At 38.4% G+C, this 24,437-nt stretch overlaps 2 protein-coding genes across 2 annotated transcripts; one reads left to right on the forward strand and one right to left on the reverse strand.

The window, feature by feature from the left end:
* Nucleotides 1-120: 120 nt before the first annotated feature.
* LOC117415798 (GLIPR1-like protein 1) lies at nt 121-18,826 on the reverse strand. The gene is made up of 7 exons (XM_034026611.3): nt 18,810-18,826; nt 18,233-18,336; nt 3,384-3,632; nt 2,864-2,985; nt 2,108-2,190; nt 853-879; nt 121-755 (listed from the first exon to the last, which is right to left on the reverse strand). Exons 2-7 carry the CDS (start codon nt 18,242-18,244, stop codon nt 607-609), a joined length of 642 nt encoding a protein of 213 aa, XP_033882502.2. The 5' UTR covers nt 18,245-18,336; nt 18,810-18,826; the 3' UTR covers nt 121-606.
* A 1,754-nt stretch (nt 18,827-20,580) lies between these two features.
* On the forward strand, nt 20,581-24,375 carry LOC117415797 (uncharacterized). Its single transcript, XM_034026610.3, has 6 exons — nt 20,581-20,951; nt 21,430-21,641; nt 21,757-21,829; nt 22,462-22,552; nt 23,034-23,143; nt 23,463-24,375. Exons 1-6 carry the CDS (start codon nt 20,819-20,821, stop codon nt 23,753-23,755), a joined length of 912 nt encoding a protein of 303 aa, XP_033882501.3. The 5' UTR covers nt 20,581-20,818; the 3' UTR covers nt 23,756-24,375.
* The last annotated feature ends 62 nt before the right edge of the window (nt 24,376-24,437 follow it).

Here is a 24,437-nt window from a genome sequence, read left to right on the forward strand (position 1 = left end):
TCAGTGTGTGTTCTTTTGCCAAATACTCATTTCAGATTATATTTTTGCCTGCTGAAAGATGGTTTGGATGTGCTTTCAAGAACTGTTATCTTCAAACTATTTCAGGAACAGACCTCAAAACCATGTGTCATATTTTTTATTTCATATTTTCTTTTATATTGTTTACATCAGCACTTCCTGTGGCAATACCTTTGCCACAATAACAGATTTTCCAAACTTTCCAAAGTGGTTTTATTTATATACTTACTATTTAAAAACCTGGCATTGTAACATCATGTGTGTCATATATATAATATGCACCAAAGGCACTGCTGTCTTTACTGTTGCTAAAAGCAGAACATTTCATGATTTTTGTAATCATTCTGACTGACTCTGTTACAATCTTAAGTTATCATTTTTCTCTAAATCTGTCTTTACCTGGCTTTTAACTTGTTTTGAGCTTGTCTGAAATAGGAAGGGAAATATATACAAAAAAAGAAATTAAATGACATTTGAATCTACATAGTTTTTGACAGTGACTTGTTTTTAAAGAAATAATATATGAATCCCTACATGCTCCCTGTATGTTCAGCAGAGCTCTGTCTTTTGTGTTTCAAACAATGTCGATCACTCGTAAGCAAACACGTGTGGGAAAACTAGCTGCAGTCCGTATACTCCTGCTATGATGAGAACGAGTGCCAGGAAGCTGGCGTTGCATGTGGCAGAAGAAGCTGCATCAGAACCAGAACCGAAGTCAGGATTCCAGTTGGCATAACCTATAAGGGGAAAAAAAACACATTCAAAGTGGTACCCAAATGATAACACATAAAAAGGTTAAACGTATTTCATTATCACTAAATTATAAATACGTACCTATAGCTTGATCTCGAGTTTGTTGTTCTAAAGAAAGAAAGTAAGTTAATTGTTAATTTCTAATTATTTTATTGTAGAACAGTTTACCCACAGTTAAAGAAAAAATAATTAAGAAAACATTGGTGTAATAATTAACAGCTTGATCATTATTAAACAAATATTCTAAAGGGTTCTTTGAAAAATAGGTGAAAACAATTCAAAGCTGCTCACTGTTTTCTAAGCATGGTATTTCATCATGATACTGGTGCACCTTTGTATCTAATTTGATTACCACACCTTTAGGTTATTTCATTATTCCCAAGACAAATATTGTAAGCTTTTAGTCCTATGAGCCGTAAGTACAAATTGAAATTCTGGTCATTGCTGTAGGGCAGCAGTGTGGAGTAGTGGTTAGGGCTCTGGGCTCTTGACCGGATGATCATTTGTTCAATCCCAGGTGGGGACACTGCTGCTGTACAGTTTTATTCACAGCGGTCAAATAACATTTAATAAAGAAAAAAACTAGCATACACATGAGCTACAATAATAATTAATTTTATTGTTTTAAAATCATTTGGACTTTTTTTTCCAGATAGTAACTGAACTCACTTCAATCACATTATTGTAATTAGGTGTTTTAGAAAAAAAAAAAGTCCTGGAATTGTAACACAGAGAATTATACATAATGTATTCTCAAACAAGTCCATATGTTTAATACTATTGAGTTATATTTACTTTTACTTTTAATTATCAGAATAATCAAACCAAAAATCAAAAGATGTATCAACAAGATTTATATTAATTTCATGCAGCAGGACAACAGTATATCTGGTTTCATGTTATTATTATTTTATTATTAATTAGTTATTTAGCAGATGCTTTTATCTAAAGCGACTTACAGAGACTGTAGGGAGTGAACTATGCTTTATCAACAACTGCTGCTGCAGAGTCACTTACAATAGGACCTAATTTGTTTTATGTATGGCTCATCTGAAGGACGGAGCACAAGGAGGTTAAGTGACTTGCTCAGGGTCACACACAGTGAGTCAGTGGTTGAGATGGGAACCTCCTGGTAACAAGCCATTTCTTTAACCATTGGATCACCAAGCCTCCTTAAGAGACAACTTTTGCCCAAACAACCTTAAGAGTTTCATGTCCAAACAGAATATGTTTTCTTTATTACCAAAGGCAGTGAAGAGTGATTCAAAACAATATATTGGTGGTTTTAAATAACAAATAAATATCCATGAAAATGTAAACTTTTTAAAGAACTTACTGCACAACTTATTCTCACACGTTTCACCGGGACATGTGCTGCACTCCGCTCCAGTTGAATAAGGATGAGTTGGAAAATTCCCTCTGAAAAGACAAATTGGTGACTTGTCAAAAGTATATTTTAACAAAAATATTCATAGACAAATGCGATATGCAGAACACACTTGTGTTTTCTTGTTTACATGTTAATTTGCTGTGCATTCTGTAATATACAGCAGAACTGCCACCAGAAATGCTAACAAGCAGTCTGCATAGGCTAAAATACAGAGTACATAAAAAAAGTCCTTCGTGCCTGTTAGCTACTATGTACAGTAACTAATTTGAAACTGAAACTATGCAAAAATGGCTGAATGCCATTAGAACATGAGGTGCGTTCACGGCTCATTCTGTGCAGATTCTGCAAACAAAGTAAAACAACAACAAAAAATTAAAAAAAAAAAAAAACTGTGCAAGAGCAGTGTCAAAAGTAATGTCTCTAGAGAACAAACTAATGCTGACCCCTGCTGGTTAGAGGACATAATAAGTAATGTGTGCTGTGAACTCCACGTTCAAAGGGATCTGATACTGTTGTACAAGGAGCTTGCTTGGCGACTGCAAAGTTGACAGATCTCGCCCAGTCTCTGCCATGTACAAACTCAATATAAACAATTGTACTGCTGATAGTATTATATCAGGTATGGAATATTCTGTTGATGATTAAACACATAAAAAATCAACCTTGGATAATCTTGAGCGTTTCATTTTTTCTTGTACTTACGCATCTCCATAGTTACAGACAAAGATTGTAGGATCAGGAATTGAATTAGTATTGAATCCAGTAATCCCAGATGGACAGATGTGAACAGCACAGCCAACCTTGTAACTCTTAGCCCAGACAACCTGAAAAAAAAAAACAGTCAACAGTACGTTTTTAACTCAACTCTACAACGCACTGGGAGCCAGTGCAGTGAGGCCAACACAGGAGTTAAGGGAACTGAACGTCTTTAGTCCAGAACAATTAAGGAAAAGGAAAAGGTGGACTTAATAGATTTTGTTTTACGATCTTAAAAGGAGTTACACATGTGAACCCAGATGAGACACTAAGACCACTGAGACCAGACACCAAATATGAATAATCAGCTGTCCTTGATCCCATTCACACAACCTAAATAATGCACACTCAACATGTTGGAAACCAGCTTTTCATTACCAGCCTGCTTTCAGCCTGCTAATCGCACATTATTTACTGTAAGTACTGGGAGGGGTCATGCACTAAAAGAGCCTGGAAATTCAAATACCTGAGTATAGTGTCCACAGACACGGCTGCAGCTCCTGTCACTGTATCTGTAGTCTTTCACTTCACCATACCAGTTCTCTATTGCAGCTGACACACTGAAGGTGGAAGAAGGTGCTCCCACCCAGATGTTTTCACCAACTGGAGTAAACGTCGGATGCACTTTCCCAGCCTGCTTCAGGTATATGTTGTGGCTAAACTGGCAGGTCCTTGCCCAGGCCTTGGCTGTTTTAGCTAAAGCCTCATCCCAGGTCTTGTAGGGGGGAAAAAAAGTGTTTAGTGGAACTGGATTTGGCCACCGAGATCAAAATGCTTCTTCAGAAAGAGAAATGGTTAAAGGGATTGCTTACAGTCTCAGATAGATAAGTATTTGATTGCATTGTATTGTGCTGGCCCTGGCTGGTGGTATAAAGTGTAATGTAAAAAAAATAGAGGTAACTATTAACCAAAGTTTTAAAATCAATTTTCTTACCTCTTAGTAGCATTAGCAGGGATCCCACATGATCCTTGTTAATTAATTATTTAGAATATGCACATATTTCAAAGACAGTGCTATAGACAGTGGCAGCTCGTCACATGAGACCAGTCAAGGCTCTGCCTCACTCAGGTCGAATCAGGAATGTTAAGCAATCATTTGCAAAAAATTCCAAAATAATGTGCATGTTCTTGAACATAACCAACAAAACAGTTGGAAGTCAAGCAGAGGAGTTCAACATTTCTACTGAGCAAGCGACAACGGTGTTTTGCCATAGCTACAAGAGTGCTCTGAATACCCTGAAATAAAGTATAACCCAGCAAAGAACCAAATTAGCTGAAACGCAAGGGGGGACTACTGCTAATAATTAGCAATAGGTAAGACAATTGAAAAAAATGCAAATAAGTAATGAATATATATCATATTTTTCACACATTTACCACTTTCGTGGTTTACATGATTTAAATCGGTGCTTTTCAACTTTCTTTTTTAAACTGTGCCCCTTCTGTCTGAAGGCTTCAGCTCAAATGCCCCTTTACAAATGCCCCTTTACAAATTAATGAACACATTCATTTTGTTCCCCGCTTATTTAATATATAATTTATATCACAACAGTTTGGTGACTGGCAAACTGCTGGTTTAGGACAGATTACCAAACAGTAAATTCTTAAAACGTAATTACAAGTCTTTGGATGCACAGAGTTTAGGAATCTTTTGGGAAACACACATATTCACATTCTACTCAGCAAAGTCATTATTTTACTTCATCATTTTATCCACCCTAAAGTTGTGTTGTTTCTCATTATGTGCCATGTGGCCCTTTTCATAAAACCAATATTTGGTTAAGAATGGTTTCTTAAAGCTGATTTTGATTAATAGATCAGCAACTATATCAACTGTTTTAGAGCATTTGAGAAGTTTATTGTCAGATTTACTGTTTAACCTATGGAAATTAAAAAAAAAAAAATCATTGACAGTAATCATAGCCCTAGGAAACAGTCAATATTGGAGTAATGCAATAATTCCTCATGGTATCCACATCAAATATACTTGTTTTGACACTATATTCCCTCACCATAACAACTTTTACTGTACTTTCAAGCATTTGTTATCTTGGTCTACACTTTGGCAGTGTGCCTGGATTCTTTGTAGCTTGTAATGGGCATGCATCTTGGGAATTGTAGTGAATGATAAGTCACTGAAAGATCAACGCAACAAAACACAAGTAGGAAACACCACCCAGAAAACCAAGACCCTTATCACACAAGATAATGGAAGGACTGCCAGCAGCAGCAACCTTGGGAAACTTGCCTCAGCATATTTTAAAAAAACAAAATGATGCAGAGATAAAATCCAAGGACTATTCTTAGCATTACTAACAATTCAAAACATTCATGTACAGACAGCGGGGCGTGACTTCCATTTGAAATCAGGCTTGTTCATTTCCATCAGTAGCAAATCGAGATCAGACTTGCCAGACGTTTCTGTTTATTCACGGTTTGTTGATTGAGACAAACCATGAACCAGATTGCTGCAGGGATGGTGCGGAGCGATGAAGAAGCGTTTGCTGTAATCAACATTTGGTAATTTGAACGTTGCTGCTTTCGGGGCATTGTGTACTTGTTTCTGTCACTCCAGGTCGACCCGGCTTCTTCAAAAAGCAGTGTGAAATCACGTACCCGACCCGCATAACACCGGGTCCGACCCGGGTAGAGCATGCCAGTGTGAAAGGGACTTAAGCGGTTGCAGGTTTCCTAGGGAACCAATTTAAACAATAATATATTCTCACATCTCTAAGTATCTCACCCCATAGCATGATTTTATCAAGGAAATGCTGTAACCAGCAAGATAAGTGTTTTAATTTTAGCTGCACTGTAGGAAATAGATCAAGTTCTTCCAACCCAGGTTGCCATAAATAGAGACCTTTCTACAAAAGGGATTGCATCTGTCTTATGCCAATTCTGCACAGGCTACAGCGTCAACATGGAAAATATAACTGTCGTTCGGAAGAGAGAAAATAGAAAGTTCCTGGTAACAGATCATATCTACTGTACATTAACAAAAATGTCAGGCACCCTGCTTTGCATGTATTGATTTACATTGCTGTCTGCTGTCAGAGCCACCTTTGCTCTGAAATGGTTTATGCAGGTTTGAAGTTCGTCTACCACAGCTTTCAAAATAGCTGCCATAATAAATATGTTTCCAGAGGTTCAGAAACCACCATATACAATAACTTGCTAGCATCAACTTTATTTAGGTATAACAAATTAAGAAGCCCCGTAATGCATCTTTTTTCTTTTCCTAAATGGATGCTCGAAAACTAGCAAGAAATGGATCACTGTGTTATGTTAAAATGAAAGTTTGCAATGTTCCAAATTTTTTGTGACTATCTGATGCAACTGCCAAAACGTGTGACCAGTTTCCAGTTTACCTCCATAAAATTTAGGACCGCGTTCAATTACCTTTTAGCTGGGGGGGGGGGGAGCACTTTTGGAAAATACTGTATACATGGAAAAGTCTCAATGCACACTTTAATATCGAGAGTCAGACCCATTATTTGATTGAAACTTATTCATTTATTTACAGATAGATGCTGCTGAACAGACTGAAGTGCATCAGAGCACATTGCAAAATGAAAACATAAATGCAATATGCTGCCCTTATAAAAGTTTACAATGATATTTTTGCACAGTATTTTTTTTAGTTTGTCCCATGGTTATGCTATGAACCGACCATAGTTTGCCCTTGGCTGCCATGTGTATTAAAATGCTTTACCATGCCTTGCTATTATTTACAATGCTTGTCTATGCTTTACCATGCTTTCACAATGCATAATTACACCTTGCTAAGCTTTTACTGTGGTACACTTTTCTAAGGAATTAAATGTTGAGAAACTTTGTATTTCATCAACACAGCATTGCTCAGTTGCTCCACATTCTCTCTATTAATTGCTTACATTAAAATGTTCAGCTAAAGATGATTGATGGAAAGTTAATTAAACTTAAAGGTGTGGGCTGTTCACATTTAAGAAGGTCGTTAAGCTCATGTTAAAAGTTAAAGCTTTGCAGCTGTTTACTGCACACTTGTAGCAGAGCCGGTTTATTTTACAGTACAATTACATAACTGCATTTAAAACAACTGTGACGTCACCCTTTGATCTTTTGAATGACACATTATAATTATCTTTTAACAAAGTGACGGAGTGGCTTTGAAGTGGGGGGTGTGGGCAGATATATTGTTGATTAACGAATCCACAAAAAATGGATTCGTTAACAAAACCACAGCTAGTCAACAATTCAACATAAAAGCGAATACCAATTTATTACGCAACAGTCATTACAAACAAAAACAAATCCTATTGCTCCTGTTTTGGAGCGCTAACTAAACTTAATGGGTCGATTGCAGCGTACCAGTGACTTAAACTCTGCTTCTTTCAGACTGAAGAAATTCAGTTTATTTTAGATTAAATAAAATCTTTTTTCTTTTTGACTGAAGAAACTGTTTCGTTTTGATCTGAATAAAGTCAGTTTCTTTTATACTAAGGAAACATTGCTGCTTTTTGAAGTTTCTTCTAGTCTTTTTTCTCGTTTGTTGTATATTAAAAAAGTGCTAATTTTTCCCTGTTTTTAAAGTGTTGCTTTTGTTGCGCCTGTGTATACTTTCTCTTGTTAGAGAAACGACTCTCTGTATCTATTGTTTCCTATTTGATTGGCTGCAGATCTGAAGTTTAGATTAACTGCTGTTATGCGCTAGAAGCTTGCGTTGGTGAATGGCTTGAATTTGTGTTAACAGTAAGAATTATTACTATCTAACTTCTGAAATATATAATCGAGCTTCTTAAGGAAAAGTGCGCTATTAGTTTAGGAAACAGTGCCTTTTGTTTCTTTCTGTGTTGTACACAGTCTTGCATTTATTAACATCGCTAAAACTCTGTTCTTTTGGTATTGTAACGACTACTGATACAGTACTATTCAAAACGCACGCAAGTAGTCAATATCTTGCTATCTCTCTTTCATACCCGGCAGTCTCTGGCAGTAACTGCGCCCGGGATCACATTAGCGTTTGATTTAATTTCATTTGTTTATTTACTTCTGAAGCACTTATAGTATTGATTATTTGTGTTTGTTGTTAAATCCTATATGCACTGAGTTTTGGGGTTTTGGTTTCTTAATTGGTGTATTTTTTATTTATTTAGGATTCCCGGGCGCTCTTGCTGCCACAGACGCCGGGAATCTCTGAATTGCAGTATTGCACATTGATCGCATGTATTCCTATCAGTGTCAACCCCCCCTGTTCCACATATAATGCAAACTGTCTTCTAATTTATCCTTAATTCTTTATTGTTCAGGTTTTCCTGTATTGATACTGGACGCCTTTTAATAAACATTCTTTGTATTTTTATATCTTATACCTGCCTCTTTGGTGTTCATTTATTTGAGAAGGGCTTGAGTGGTGAACCTTACTTTATCTCTAGTGGGATTTAACTTTCTGTAGCAGTGTAGTGGTTAGGGCTCTGGACTCTTGACCAGAGGGTCGTGGGTTCAATCCCAGGTGGGGGACACTGCTGCGTACCCTTGAGCAAGGTACTTTACCTAGATTGTTCCAGTAAAAACCCAACTGTATAAATGGGTAATTGTATGTAAAAATAATGTAATTGTATGTAAAAACGAACGTGATATCTTGTAACAATTGTAAGTTGCCCTGGATAAGGGCGTTTGCTAAGAAATAAATAATAATTGAACTTAATTGTTAACAGTGCAGTTACCATTTTGAAATTGGTACTTCGGGGCTCCTCTTGCTCCTGGCGTAGTCGAGCTTTTGGTTTACTGACTAAATAACAATAATAAGCCCCGCCACAACCTGGCGTAGCCGACAGGATTACTCACAAGGAGACACGTATTTGTTATTGTCTTTATATACTTATATATATATATATATATATATATATATATATATATATATATATATATATATATATATATATATATATATTCTGTTCTGAAGTATATTCTTTATTTGTTTAACTGTTGTAAGAAACGGTGGTTGGCACAACACGTTGCGAAGGAACCTGGATTATTGCTTAGATTCTACAAGCAGCGGGCCTGGTCTGCAATCAAGCGATAATCTACAAGGGGGATACATATATTTTGTTTGTATTTTAACTGTTGTTTTTTGGTCTTTTTATAGGCTAACGGACCGTATCGAGTTTACACCAGGAAGTGAAAGCTTGGTTGCTGGCGTCTCTCCCTCAGTAGTTTTAGATGTCTAATGACATGGAGCTTGAACTCTGGAGTTTGTGTGAACAGTTGCAGTTATTGAGAGTAGAAAATGACCGGCTGGTTAATGATGTTGAGGCTGAAGCAGCCCCTGAAAGCACGGTGTGGTCCTCCAATACCATAGCAGAGCATATAGTGTATGCCCCTAGAGAAAGAATGGGTCCTACTGCCGCCCTCTGGTTCCCTGTCTGTAGAAGACTAGGTTGAGGAGGCACGTGCCAGTGTCCGCATGAGGCATATGTCTGTTTGTGAACAAGCCCTATTTATCTCTGACCATTTGAAGGGGGAGGCTCACTCTTAAATCAAATTTAGGTCCAAAAGGGACCGAGAGAACCCAGATAAGATTTTTGGAATTTTATTAGAGCTATATGGGTGCTCACAGTCACAGATGGTTCTCCAGAGAGGAAGCAGCCTGAGGGAGAGACGTTAAGAGAATTCTCCCATGCATTAATGTCTCTAATGGAGGTAATTGTTCACAAAAATTCAGCTGATATGCCTAATTCAGAAACTGTTTTGAGAGATCGGTTTGCGGAAAGCGTGATGAAAACTACGGTGACTACTATAAAAGAAAGTTTCTTTAAACAGCACTTTCTGCCTTGGGTAGCGAAGAGACTCCGGAATTGCGGTTGGTTGAGCTTAACAGCAGCCAATGGGTTAGAGATCCCCTACACGGGGTACCTGGAGCTGGAGGTGAGTGTGTTGGGGAAAGCAATTCTGGATCATGGAGTGTTAGTTGTTAAAGCCCAAACAGTAATAAGGGATGTACCCCGGGTGTCATGGCATGAATGTGATGGGTGATTGTTACCATGAGCTGTTTGCACAGCATGGTGCTACACTTTTTCAGGTCCCCTTGGTGCATACGTCGGGTTCGGCGTGGAATAAGGCGCTTCACTTTGTCAAAAGGCTGAGACGGTGATCGGTGCCTCTGGTCTCGGTAAGCTGAAAGTTCAAGGGCAGGAGCCAGTGCGCATTGCGGCAGGTACCCTGTTAATGGTACCAGCCACATGCCCACAGGTTGAGTCAGCGTTTCCTGTGGATTTCCTTTTAGAACCACAGGGACCACATGAAGGGAGCCTTCCAGCTGGGTTATTAGTTTCTCCAGCATTGGTTAAAGTAGAAAGAGGATTAGTTTATGTGCCTGTAGTCAGTGTGGGTACTTGTGAGGCTTGGCTGCCCCCACGTACAGTGGTGGGAACTTTGCATGCAGTTCGTACCCTTAGTGTTGGGGACCCAAATATTGAGATTCGTAGCAAGGTTACTGAACAGGGACATCTAGCCCAAGTACCAATTTCAAAATGGTAACTGCACTGTTAACAATTAAGTTTAATGCAGGAAGTTAAATCCCCCAAAGAGATCAAGTAAGGTTCCCCACGCAAGCCCTTCTCAAATAAATGAACACCAAGTCGTACCAGCGTACCAGAAGATAATCACCACAGGTGGAACATCTGCTAAATCGGACTGAACAAGATCCCGATTACAGCGCACCAAATCGGACGTGAGATGATCCTGTTCAGGTGGACTATAGTACCATGAAGTATAAGACTAACTTGGCACGCTTGCTCATCCTATGTTTATACAGCACATTTTAACACAAAGACAGTGCCATTATTCTCTGAAATGACATCTAAAAACTAGTGAAGTGAAAAGCGAACCCTTTGAACCTCAGTCTGAACCCTTTGAAGCATTTGGTTCAGTAAGATTTGCTCGCCGAGTCACAGAACTATCCTTAATATAATTGACAATTGCCCTTTGTAATGATATAATGTACCTTAATATATTGTTGATACACTATATTGCGCAATTATTCATTTTCTTAGGTAGACAGCGAATGTATCCGGTAGTTTAAATAAACTACTATAGCAATGTGGAACCCTTTTCTTTTTTTTCTAATTTATTATGGTTGAGGAACAAAGTGTTCTGAAGAGACTAGTTTTGTTATTTTCATTACAATATTGTAAAAACTTTGATAAAGTGCTGAACAATAAGATACAGTGTATTTAAATAATAAAAAGCATGCACATTTAATTATTCAATTTAACCTGAAATGTCAGTGTAATGTGTATTAAATATAAACAACACATTTAGAACTTAATGTTCAGTAATAGGCTACCAGCAAGTTAAAATGAAAGTATGATCCATGTGCGGAATGTGCATAAAAAGAGTAGGCTAAAATTATAGGGGAGACTGGGGACAGTGGTAACATTTTTTTACCTTTCTCTCCATTACGCACAGATGATTTTAGCTAGTTTGACCAGACTTTGATACAAACAACTTACATCTGTCCTCTACCAATCCCTATAGTTATCCTGTTTTAAGAGCTAATATACATATGGCAAGAGGGCTTGAAATGTAAGGTGTCTGATGTTACAATTGACCCCATGGCCAGGGTCAGTTGTAACGGGGGGGTCAGATATAACATTCTGTGAAGAATAATTAAATAAATAGCAACACATTTCATTTAACTCAAGAGTTGAGGGTTTTATTGAATAAGGTCGATTTTCACATGAAGCAAATATGTTTGTTTTTATTTAACTAAAAAACTGAATATCTTTATTGAAAAATAAAAATGTTCACATAAGGCAACATTTTTTTTGTTGTCCTACTTTTAAAACTCAACATCCCTAAAATTATAAGCCTTATCAAGTAAGACTATGTCACTCCGAGTCACAATTGTGATATATGAACATTTTGTTTCCTTCAGTGCAAGATTCCTGTGCCCAAATATAGTTCATCTAATGGTGTATGGGGTCAATTGTAAAACGTGTTACAACTGGCCCCAACCCAGGGGGCCATTACTAAACCTCATGTTCCAGCAAAAAACAACAAAACGAAGAGCAATCAATTGTGTTACTTATAAGTACAGAGATGAGGGATGAGAATGCTATAAACCTGGATCCATAAACTGGATAACACAGGTATATATCACAAGAAAACTGGGGAATAAATTTACTCTACTAGGTCAAAAATCGATTTTTGTAACTAAAATCTCAGGGCTTTGGCAAAGACAGCTCCTCTTCCACAGGCAGACAGCGACCTGAACTGAGCATGTGAGTGATGGCACAGTAGCTTGCTTTTAATTGGAGAAATTCAAGGTGTTACAACCGTTACAACCATGTTACAACTGTCCCCGGTCTCCCCTATTATGAATATAGGTGTACTTTTACTTAGGCTAAATGTGTTTGCCCGAATCACGGATAATGCAATAAAAACGCTGTTATCATTAATATATTTATTATTCGTTTTTTTCATATTTCTCACTTTTTTACCGGTTCAATAACTTCAATGCAGTTTTTAACCAAATGCTATATGACAATGTACACGTTAATGTCCGAGTTTGTCTTAACACTTTAAATTGTGAATTTCTATCTGCATTTGTAATGCCTTAGTTAGTGCTCATTATCGGTTTAACTTGTTCAGGTCAGCTAAATCAATTTTCAGTATTAGCTGTTTTAGGTACATTGCAATCAGGACTAACTTCTTACAGATAGATCTGCAGGATTTGCTAGACCGCATTTCAGTCCACTTCATATGGACTAAGTCACTGGTACACTACCATTGACCCAATAGGATCCCTAACTGTAATCAGACGCGAATCCGGTTGTTTGCTTTAATATATTGTAGAACTGTAAGTCGCCCTGGGTAAGGGCGTCTGCTAAGAAATAACGATCTCGCTTTCCGCAGACAGAGGAGGGACGCGAACCCGGGACCTCCCGCACTGAAGCTAGCGCCAATACCGCTGTACAGACGAGCCTACTCCCTTGCAGGCGTTGGTATCGGGTGTTACCCCTACAACCGTGCACGCTACAATATGATTCACAAATTACAGCTTATACTTTGTTTTACGTATTCGGCTATACACAGTTCCTTACCTTCCCACATGCAATTATTTTCTTTGAAACCTGTTATTTTATACCTGTCTGACTTGTTAAATCACGAACAGGTGTAAGTTTAACTGATTGCCAGGCAATCAATGTTCTTGGATAGCTGGGACATTCTGGGAGAAGTAATTTTTAATTCCTCATTTAACAGCAAGAACTCCATTTCTTTTTTTTCATGAACAAAAGCAATTTCATTATCACTTTGTAAACCCCCGTCTATTACACAGTCGTTAGATTGAAACGCTTTCATTTTGTTCCTGGCTTTAACCACTGTTCAAACAAGATTACAGCAGCCCACTTACCTACAGATTGCTTGCAATGATATTTAGGTCAGCATCTGTAGGTTTGACAAAACTATCAAACAGAAAGAGATGTGATGCCCTTAACTGGACTAACTAAATAATAATGTTGTCATTTTTTTTTTTTTACAATTATTTATTTCCATATATGGTATTGGTATGTAGGCCTACTCTTTACATTTTACTTATTTGCATTGTATTCATATTATTTATTTATTTATTTATTTATTTTGTCTTTGTTATTGTCATTGTTTATTGTGCGGACACAATAAACAATGACCGTTTTTTTCCGACAGCTTTTTTCTTTACATTAGAATTCTAGTGATTCAAAATGGGTTATTTTTGTTAAAGTTCTGATGCCACCTTTGAACGTAAACAATAACCTCTCTTTCCTACTTTCACCTGAAGAGACCTTTGAGGTCTTTAAAAGCTTGTGATTAATTATTGTTGAGTTAGTCCAATAAAAGGTATCACATCCCCTTCTCATTTTAGTCTGTCATCTCTGGACTGATATTTCATCTATCAGCAAAACTATCAATAACTTTACACTCCATTGCCAGTGTAGTGTTAGAAAGTGGTACATCGTCAGAATATGGTATGTGTACCAAAACTTGACCCGTGTAATACAGTGATATAGTCAGGACCAAAAGTACAAAGACCGAGACCAAGACCGAGACCAAACGTACCGAGACCAAGACCAAGACCAAACGTACCAAGACCAAGACCAAACGTACCAAGACCAAGACCGAGACCGAGACCAAATGTACCGAGACCAAGACCAAACGTACCGAGACCAAGACCGAGACCAAACGTACCGAGACCAAACGTACCGAGACAGACCAAGACCGAGACCAAACGTACTGAGACCAAGACCGAGACCAAACGTACCGAGACCAAGACCAAGACCAAACGTACCAAGACCAAGATCAAACGTACCAAGACCAAGACCGAGACCGAGACCAAATGTACCGAGACCAAGACCAAACGTACCGAGACCAAGACTGAGACCAAACGTACCGAGACCAAACGTACCGAGACAGACCAAGACCGAGACCAAACGTACTGAGACCAAGACCGAGACCAAACGTACCGAGACCAAACGTACCGAGACCAAACGTACCGAGACTGAGACCAAGACCGAGACCAAACGTACCGAGACCAAGACCGAGACTAAACGTACTGAGACCAAGACCGAGACCAAATGTACCGAGACCAAACGTACCGAGACCAAGACCAAGACCAAGACCAAACGTACCGAGACCAAACGTACCAAGACCGAGACCAAGACCGAGACCAAACGTACCGAGACCAAGACCAAGACCGAGACCAAACGTACCGAGACCGAGACCAAGACCAAGACCAAATGTACCGAGACCAAACGTACCGAGACCGAGACCAAGACTGAGACCAAACGTACCGAGACCAAGACCAAGACCGAGACCAAACGTACCGAGACCGAGACCAAGACCGAGACCAAACGTACCGAGACCAAGACCGAGACCAAACGTACCGAGACCAAAACCAAGACAGAGACCAAGACCAAGACCAAACGTACCGAGACCGAGAATGTGTTCTATTGACTTTTTCCAGTTACAATCAATTCACTTACACACACACACACACACACACACACACACACACACACACACACACACTCTCTGAAAAGGTGTATAAAACATTTACATGAAATATTTACATATAATTGGAAACTTCTTAAGAGAATTTTGAACTTGAAACTTGAATCTGCAATTAGTTTACTACCTTTTATACCCCAATTAGGAAATTGCCAATTATTCAACCTAGCTCACTGCTGCAACCCCTGTACCGACTCGGAAGTATATTGCTGGGACATGTGGAAGCCGAGAGATGCTAGGATCCTTCCAAACTGAGCTGGACACTTATGCTACAATCACAAGTGTTTGTTGCATCTCAGAAACACCAGAGATGAGAGAGCGACAGTTTCGCTCGATGTGCTGTTATGATCAGGCCCCACTGGCTGAAGACGGTTTCGCTAGATAAAATAGCTGTACACATGTAAAACAATTGGCTTACCCAGAAAAACGAAGTTCCCCGCACTTGTCACCTTTGTGTTACAATGCTTGCACTTTACCGTCCATTTATTATTATGTTCATCAATTTCAGAATTGATGTAGGCAAACTGAACGACGACGGCTGCTTCGATGCCATTTCAGGTCTTTGAGAAGAGAAACTGGCGAGGTCTGAATTTGTTATGGAAACTGTCAATGGCTATGTTTCCATCCCCCCAAAAATATGCGCTAAAACGTATGCGTATGAAAAAAAGCACGACAATGGAGGCGAGTGAACAAAAAAAGTTTTACTATTACACACGCACACACACATATATTTGCAATTGTGTACATATATAGACACACACACACGTTAAAAATCACATGGAAATAAGATCATATGCAAAGTAGCCTATTATTCTGTGAATGCACCTGCGGGCATCTTAATCATTAGTCCCCCCACACCCCCCCTTTTAAATTTGTAATTGATTAAATGCCTGGTAATTGTGGTGTGATTTTTAGAAGTAGAATATGAATATGTGGTACAGTCCTCATTTGTAAATCAATAGCCTCCTGTAATCGTTTTTTATGTTGGAGTATGCTTACGCTGCAGCCTGTTGAAATAAACTGTTATGGAGACTTTTAAAATATACTTGTTACTTCATACATTATTACAGTGGGGGCGATAATAATAATAATAATAATAATAATAATAATAATAATAATAATAATAATAATAATAATAATAATAATAATAAATAACTTTTACTTTATATGGCACCTAAATGCACAGCATCTCAAAGCGCTGTATAGTTTCAAACACGGTAGCAAAAAACATAGCAAAGCACAAAATGCAGGTGCGCAGACATATTTTCTTTTTTAGCTCGACAAAAACATACATAATTCCAAAATTATACAACCTAACCAAGATGGAATGTCAAAAAATAAAGATGCTTTTTGGTTTATATGTTTTAAATAAATAAGAGAAAAATAATGTATTTATAGCCTAATATACAAACCAGGAAATTCCTAGATTAAACGGGTCCCATGGTCTTGAAAACGGGAGGGTCCTGATCAAAACGGAAGACTTTATTATTTTTATTATTATTATTTGTTTATTTAGCAGACGCCTTTATCCAAGGCAACTTACAGAGACTAGGGTGTGTGAACTATGCATCAGCTGCAGTCACTTACAATTATGTCTCACCCAAAAGACGGAGCTCAAGGAGGTTAAGTGACTTGCTCAGGGTCACACAATGAGTCAGTGGCTGAGGTGGGATTTGAACCAGGGACCTCCTGGTTACAAGCCCTTTTCAGGTATGTACAGATAATCATATTTATAGACATTTGTGTTACTGGCACAATTTTGTTAAGGTAACTAATATATTACAGGAAATGTATTTGGTGGCAGGTGGAAAGTTTGCTTCATGGGAGAGGCTGAGAGACGCTGTAGCAGCGCGAAGTCTGATGCGTTAAATTTAGTAATTTGAATGCTGCTCTAGAGTATAATGGCTACATTATTTTGAATTTAATAGCTGTCAATGTATAAACGTGAGTGAATTTTGAAGGATAAAAAGGATATATGATAAAAGAGGAAATAAAACAATCTTGAGAATGTTTATGAATGAGACCAATCTGCCTGCTGCCTGCTGTAAAGACCGAGACCCGACGTGCCGAGACCCGACTTGCCGACCGAGATCGGCCTCGAGACCGAGACCGGGACTCGAGACTCCATCTCTGGTGTAATGTCATAAAGTGGTACGCTATCACATTGAAAGTGGTACGCTGTCAGATTTTGGTACATGTGCAATCAGTTGCGATCTGATGGATGTTTTCCTATTGTCAAGCAGAGGTATGCTACATTTACCATTAATTATACTTTTTTTTTCAAACTTAAACTGGAAACGGATAATCAATTTCTCTAAAAGGAAAAAAGAAAACAATTCACTAAGAGCGAGACAAAATGAGAGGTCCACCGCAAAGTTGCAGACGTAAAACAAATTACAAAAACCAATGTATTGCATATGATAAATATACACATTCTATTTTCTTAATGGTGTAAAAATACGTTACATTCAATTAAAAATGATGTAAAAGACCGAAAACAGCATAATGTACCAGCTCTGAATAGGCGCTTCCCTGCTTTCCTAGCGGAAGTTAGGCATGTGCAGCATCGTACCTGAAAATAACACCACACTGTTCACATTCCTTTGTTTTTTGCATTTTTATTTTTCTAATGCCACTTTCATGTTCTACATGTAAAACATAGCCCTCAATACTATCTTCACTTACAACAGACACTTTGGTCCGTGTCAATGCTTTCAAACTCAAACTCGGGAACGCATAACATTCTCACAATGTGAGAGACAAACATGTTAACTGTTTGAACTAAGCCTAAAAAAGGAGCAAAAACCAAGCCCAACTACCACATTAACAATCAATTGAATCTCGTTGTGGAAAAACTATCAATTAGGAAGAAATGTTTTAAGTGTCATAAACAACTCAAAGTGTTGAATCGGTAAGAAAAGAATCCATAGCTTCTTGTACCGGCACTCGAAACAGTTAATTATTTTTACCGATTCAACACGTATCGTTGTTTATCCGGCACCGGAAAACTACCTTTACAGAATGTATACCAACTGGAGGAACGCCAGCAAAGTCTGGTTTCTAATGGTGTGTACCAAAGGGTTAATGCTGTTTTCAAGAAAATGACCTGAACTACTCATGCTCTCTTTCTGCGTCGTGAACCAACACCATTCGTTTTATATTACTCCTAATAGTGTATTTTATTATATCTTTAACAAAGCTGTATTGCCTAGAACACATTTTTCTGCACATTTCTATATATGAAACTAGAATATTACAAAGTAAAAGAATACCAAAAGAAATATAACTTACCATATAGCGCATGTCACTTGCAGGCGGGTTTACCTGGGAGCGGAGTCGGTTATGAACTGTAACACAGTCAGTGATGAAGGTCTGGTTGTCTATGCCTGGCAGAGCTGCGGAAGATTGCAGGTAGACAAGTAAAAGCAGCAAAGCATGGAGTACCACTACAGCCATGACAAGATGTAGTTAACGGTGTGGCTGGTGTTACCGGAATGCCTTACGTATATTCTGTCCTCGTTAGACTACACTTCTTACATATAGAGGATCTATTATACTTGCTAGATGAGTCATGTGGTTAAAGCCGTATGCACCTCATCTTCCTGTTTGCTAAAATTCTAATCATGCTGAGCAAGTGCCAGTGGGGATGTAGCACCAGTGTCGTTACTTTGCATTACTTACTATAACGCAGTATGCCATTCTGCAAAATGCATTCTCACTGTGGAGGACGGACACACACGCCCTTATCCAGGGCGACTTACAATTGTTACAAGATATCACATTATTTTTACATACAATTACATTATTTATACATACAATTACCCATTTATACAGTCGGATTTTTACTGGAGCAATCTAGGTAAAGTACCTTGCTCAAGGATACTGCAGCAGTGTCCCCCACCTGGGATTGAACCCACAACCCTCCAGTCAGGAGTCGAGAGCCCTAACCACTACTCCAGACAGACGGACGGACGGACGGACGGACGGGCGTTTTTACCTTTTATGGACACAGTATAATGATCATTAACCAGTATTAAAGCTAGTAGAAGAGAACCTCTTTAATAGAAAAGGGACCAATGTAGCATGAACAAAGGGATGGCTTATTACTAGATAGACATATAATTTGCTCTATTTATTATTTTAAAAGTTCATAGTTTAGCCAATGTATTTAATTTTACAACATTATTGAACCCTTTTACACAGAGCCGTAACTACGGGTGGGTGAGCGCGGCAGCCGCCCAGGGTGCAAAGCCGTAAAGGGCAGAAAAATTACTTAAATGCATTGCTACTCGAGTAATAATTGTATTCTGCGGTTCTGAGTCTAGCATTGTCTGAAGATCGAATGAGCCTCTGCACTAGAAAAGGGAACGCGTCACTTCCTTAGCAACGGTGTTAACGACCACGAACCTGGTTCTACACAAACCAACACCATAGCGTCGCCAGCTCGTTGTTATTCTGTCATATCTGTGTCGTTCGCTTCCCCTGCGGTGTGCATTGCTTATTTATTTATTCGCTCCTGCAGCCTTCAGGACCAGCACTACTATAAACGTAATGAAATGTACAGGCATGTTTCATAACACCTATTAAGCACCTACGTAATAAAGGTAAACCAAAAACATTACGATAGGATAGACAACAAGTAAGAAATGAATTTATAAGAAAATGCAAATAGATAAACGGCCATTAAAATTCACCATCCTGAACTACAAGATGTTAAATGTAGTACCAATATTTATTTATTGGAAAAATTCTGAACAAATGACCCCCCCCATTTGCTATAAAGCACCATTATAAAACAAGTTTAGGCTATTTGATAATTACGTAGCTCTTATAATGCGTTAAAATATGTATATTATTTTGAATGACCTTATTATTTTTGTTGTTTAAAATACCATACAAACCAGCATGGCTCTTGCTAAATTGTTTTGGATCTTTAGGGAAACGGAAGAATTTTCTTTTTGCTAACTATATAGATGGAAATGCGAGTTTATGTCTTTGTGAATATGCTTCAAGCCATTAAGTCTTTGCATCCGCATGCTACAATTAATTTCAATCCATGCTTTTTTACAGTAGCAATCAAATCAACATGTTGCATCCGGTATTCCCGAGGGTTTGTTAGGTCACGTGAGTCCTACTAGGTCATTTAAAGAGAGGTTTGGGCAGCTCGTGGTGGCATTAATAATAAATACAGGGGTGGCTTTACATTGCTGTGAGGAGAAAATAAGGATTGTAAAAAAGGGGCCTTTTTACAATGTAATTTAAACAGTGACTGCAAATCAATGCAAACATATGTGTTGACTTGCCATGCCAGGTGATAGCCGTATGCTAACAGACCCTGTGCGACACTGCATACTGTTTTTCTTATATATATTTTTAAACACAAAGCATCCTTACACACGGTTCCCTATTGCATACATCGATGATACGCAGTTGCCCGAGTCTGAGCAGGACTGCTCATGGAATGAGAATGGGTGCTTGGTTTTTTTTGTGTGGATATTCTAATCATTTGACTGCCCAAACTGTGCTTCACAATGCAATCGTCCCCAGAGCAGTCAATGCAACACGTCTGATTTTCCTCGCGGATCTTGCTTCATACGGGTTGAATTCATTGTGTGTCAATCTGTTTAATCCCACCCCCCTTTAACACGTTACTTCCTTTTTAGCGACAGCTGGCAGAGAATCAGGAAGTAAACAAACGCAATGACTCTCAACGAGTGATGTTCCTGTGTTTGTTTGCTAGCTTTTTAAGATAATGTCGTTTTTTTGTGTTATTTAAATAACACTTATGATTAAACCATTGTTTCCATAATCATTTTGTGTAGTAATGCAACGCTGTGTCTAGTCTTGACAAGACGGACTGGTGCTACTCGTGCAACGATGGGGGTTACCTCCTCTCAGCAGGTCCTGATCGCGTTTTCTTTGGTGATGTTTGCCTTCGTGATTTTCCCTAGAATGTCCGGAGGTGGAACTAAAGATGCGAGAGCGTTCGATGCCCATCAGCCAAGAAAAGGTACGTCATTCATTAAGATGCTTGTAATCAATGGTTACGCTGCATAGGTGGTTAACTACACACATTCACAGTATGGCTAGCATACTGCTGGTTATAGTGTTGGGCAAGGGGCTGGTTATTTGAATGCAAGATTGGAATTTCAAGATTGAATCCAAAAAAAATATTCAAAACTGGTGCATTGAATCATCTGGGAAAATGTCCTCAATCAAAAATTATTTCAGCAATTATTGTGTACTGCATGAGAAGGTTAGGGTTTATATTAAAGTTCTTAAAAAAACAAAACAAAACAGTAGTGTACCTCTTGCAAGCGTTGGGATGAATTAGAATGTTGTTGTATGGGCAAACTATATATAACCAGTAATCTAAATGCAGCGGCAATGCAACGAACATAACAACTGAGGGTCATGCCCAGGATTGTTTAAAGTGGAAATGCATTAGAAGTGCAGCGTTCTAACAGCTGGCATGCTTTGTGTTTTAGTTGAGCTGGGCCCTGGAAGAGGGCACCATTCCAGCATGAATGCAGACGGCTCTAAGAGCCAATCATTTGAAAGCATGCAACAAATGAGAAAAGTCATGGAGCAAGAAATGAAGAACGGAAAATACAAGGCAAACAACAAAGGATTTGTGTTCACACTTATGCCACTCTATGCAATTGGAGTTGCTGTCTTTGCAGTGTACAAGTTTCTTAAGGTACGCTGACCGTATGTATTCGACCATATTGTCTAGTTCTGATGTGGTGCTGCTTATTATATAGACGTATAGCCTGCTTTTAATTTGAGTGTTTTATTTAACCTGTGATTTACAGATAAAGTCACAAGACGAGACGGGAGCAGTCAAGAGGGAAACTTCTAAAGGGACCAGAAAGCCGGAAGACACAGGTGATTTGTAAATATTCCCCATCGTTTTGATATTTTGTATTCACACATCCATAAATAAACAAGGAAATGACTTCGATTTTTACACGTCAGCATTCACTAGAAGAAAGAGATTCTTTCTTTTCAACATCCGTGTATCCAGTTTATCCTCCCTCCTGCAACAATGCTGGTGCTCTGATTGAAATGAGCGGTGTATTATGGGAACATTAAACAAGCATTGTAGCAGCAGGGAAGGTGATCTGGATACACTGCAACCCTTAGAGATTTTTTTGTTTTGTTTTGAGAAATGTATTGCCCTGTTGTTGTATGGCCCATGATGTGTGATTAAAAATGCAAAAGAGATGGCAATATGTTTAAAAAATATAACACTGCAATACGGACAACATGGGACAGCAAGGTAACATAATGCGTTTCTCAAAACCAGCATGTGAAAAAAATAAAATCTAATAAACTTTGTGGGTGCGTGCTCGGAAATGTAAACAATCTCTCAAGCCCCTGGCCTGGATTTCCTAACCCTGTACCCAGGGCAGAACATCTTTATTAAGGGTTTATCCTCCCTTTCACTTGGTAACATGATAAAACTGTGGGTTGTCACAATAGTCAAGTTTATGATATGTATTTATTTCTCTTATTAGAAAATCAACTGCATGAACTGGAGCAAAGGCTGTCCCAGACGGAAAAGATGCTGAACTCCATACTGACCCAGCTAGATCCATTAACAAACTGGTAAGTTGAATGTGTTACAAATCTTAGCCTTGATTCTCAATGCAGCGTTACAGAACACATATAAAGTTGTATTCTCAGCTGTGATACAGATACACCACTGTAAACTGAATGAAGATCAGGAAGCCGGATGTGCACTGGGGTTCTGTATTTGTTTCAGGAATAGCAGTGGTTAAATAGGGACTCGCAAGTCAGGGATGCTGTTTGCATAGTAAATTCAGTCGTGTTAAGGTAGCATGAAGTAGAGTATATGCAACCTTTTTTTTTTTTTTTTTTCTTACAGTACGGCCCTTAAACTCAAACACAACTTCTGCTAAGGCAATGTAGTCTTTCATTATCCCAATAATAAATAAGGTGTAGACTCTAATGTTTTAATTGTTTTAATTATTGTTCACGCTTCATTTGTCTATCCAGCGCTGGTCCTGCTGGGTATTGCTGATGCCTCTGTTTTCTCACCTGGTGGATTTGTGTATTTTTTTTCCAGTGTTGAATCCGTGGCCTCTGAACAGAAGAACGAGATCATGGCGCAGCTCCAGTCCATCAGACAGCTGATGAGAAAGCGAGGCATGAATAGACCCCAGCTAAACACTGAAGGTCGTATGTCCTGTTTTTTTAATATCCCTTTCACCTGTTCTACCCTAGAAAACAGACAAATGAGTTCTAACTTTGAATAAAAAGGTTTGTGCATTGTGAAGTTTACTGAGTAAGTAGCTTCAAATTTCATTTTCATATTGTTTTTTATCTCTCCTTAACCGAGTGCTTCTAATTATAATTGCTCAAATACTGCAAAACTTGCATTATTTACAGAGATATACAAACACACGCTATTTACACCTTCAGGGCTTCCACTCTGCCACAAGGACCTTGTTTGTTTGGCTAATATAGACATCTTTGTTTTCCATCGATTCTCTAGAACCAACATGCGATAAGAAGCTTGAAGACCTCATCCAGTCACTAAAGGAAAGTGAGACCGAATGCAATGCGAAGGAGGGTGAGGAGATCAGTGATAGCGAAGAAAATCTGTTGGAGGATCCCAATGCAGACGAAGTTCTGAGTGACATTTGTGAAAATGAAGATGATGAATCTAAAGAGGACGATCTCAGCGTCGTCTCCAGTGAAACTCAAAATGAAGATGTGGAGGCTACTCAAAGTGTCTCTGAAGAGCTGGAGGAGAGGGGACTACGAAGGCGTAACAAGCGTGAATGATCAGTGGTGTATTCTGCTTTTAGAAATACTATTTTAAAGAATTTGCCTTTTTCTTAGATGGTGAAAAAAAAAGCATAATATTGCAGGTATCAGTAGAGCTGTGCACTATTAACATGGTTTTATATATTTTGAATGTACCCTATCTGAGCTGCATGGCACAATAATGAATCTGCACTGGGGATGCAATCTGGAGAAATTGGGCTTCATCTATTTATTCATTTTTAATTGTAAAGATTGGGTTCCTGCAGGCTGTAAAACAAAATACAATATATTTTCTTCAGGGAAAACTAGAGAACTAAACAAAAATGCTTTTTTTTCCTTTTTAGCAGTTCTTCATTTCTACAGGTTGATGAGGACACTATTGAGAATCAGAATCTGAGGGTATACAGTACCCATCATACATGCACTATTGAGAATCTGAGGGTATACAGTACTCTTCATACATGCATTATGTGAATGTTGGTCATGGTGTTTTACTTCTTCCTTGTTTTCTGTAATATAAATGATGTGCATTGTTGCAGTTAAACTGTTTTGCTGTATACCATTGTATGTCTTTGTGTAGGTTAAAAAGCACATCTATAGCATTGTCTGCTGTGCATCTTGTATAGATCCTGCTCATTCTGTGCGCTATCTAAACAGAAATATGTCACCAATGTAAGAAAAGAGATACAGTGCCTTGCGA

Source organism: Acipenser ruthenus, chromosome 7, assembly GCF_902713425.1.
Source record: "Acipenser ruthenus chromosome 7, fAciRut3.2 maternal haplotype, whole genome shotgun sequence".
Classification (NCBI taxonomy): Eukaryota; Metazoa; Chordata; class Actinopteri; order Acipenseriformes; family Acipenseridae; genus Acipenser; species Acipenser ruthenus.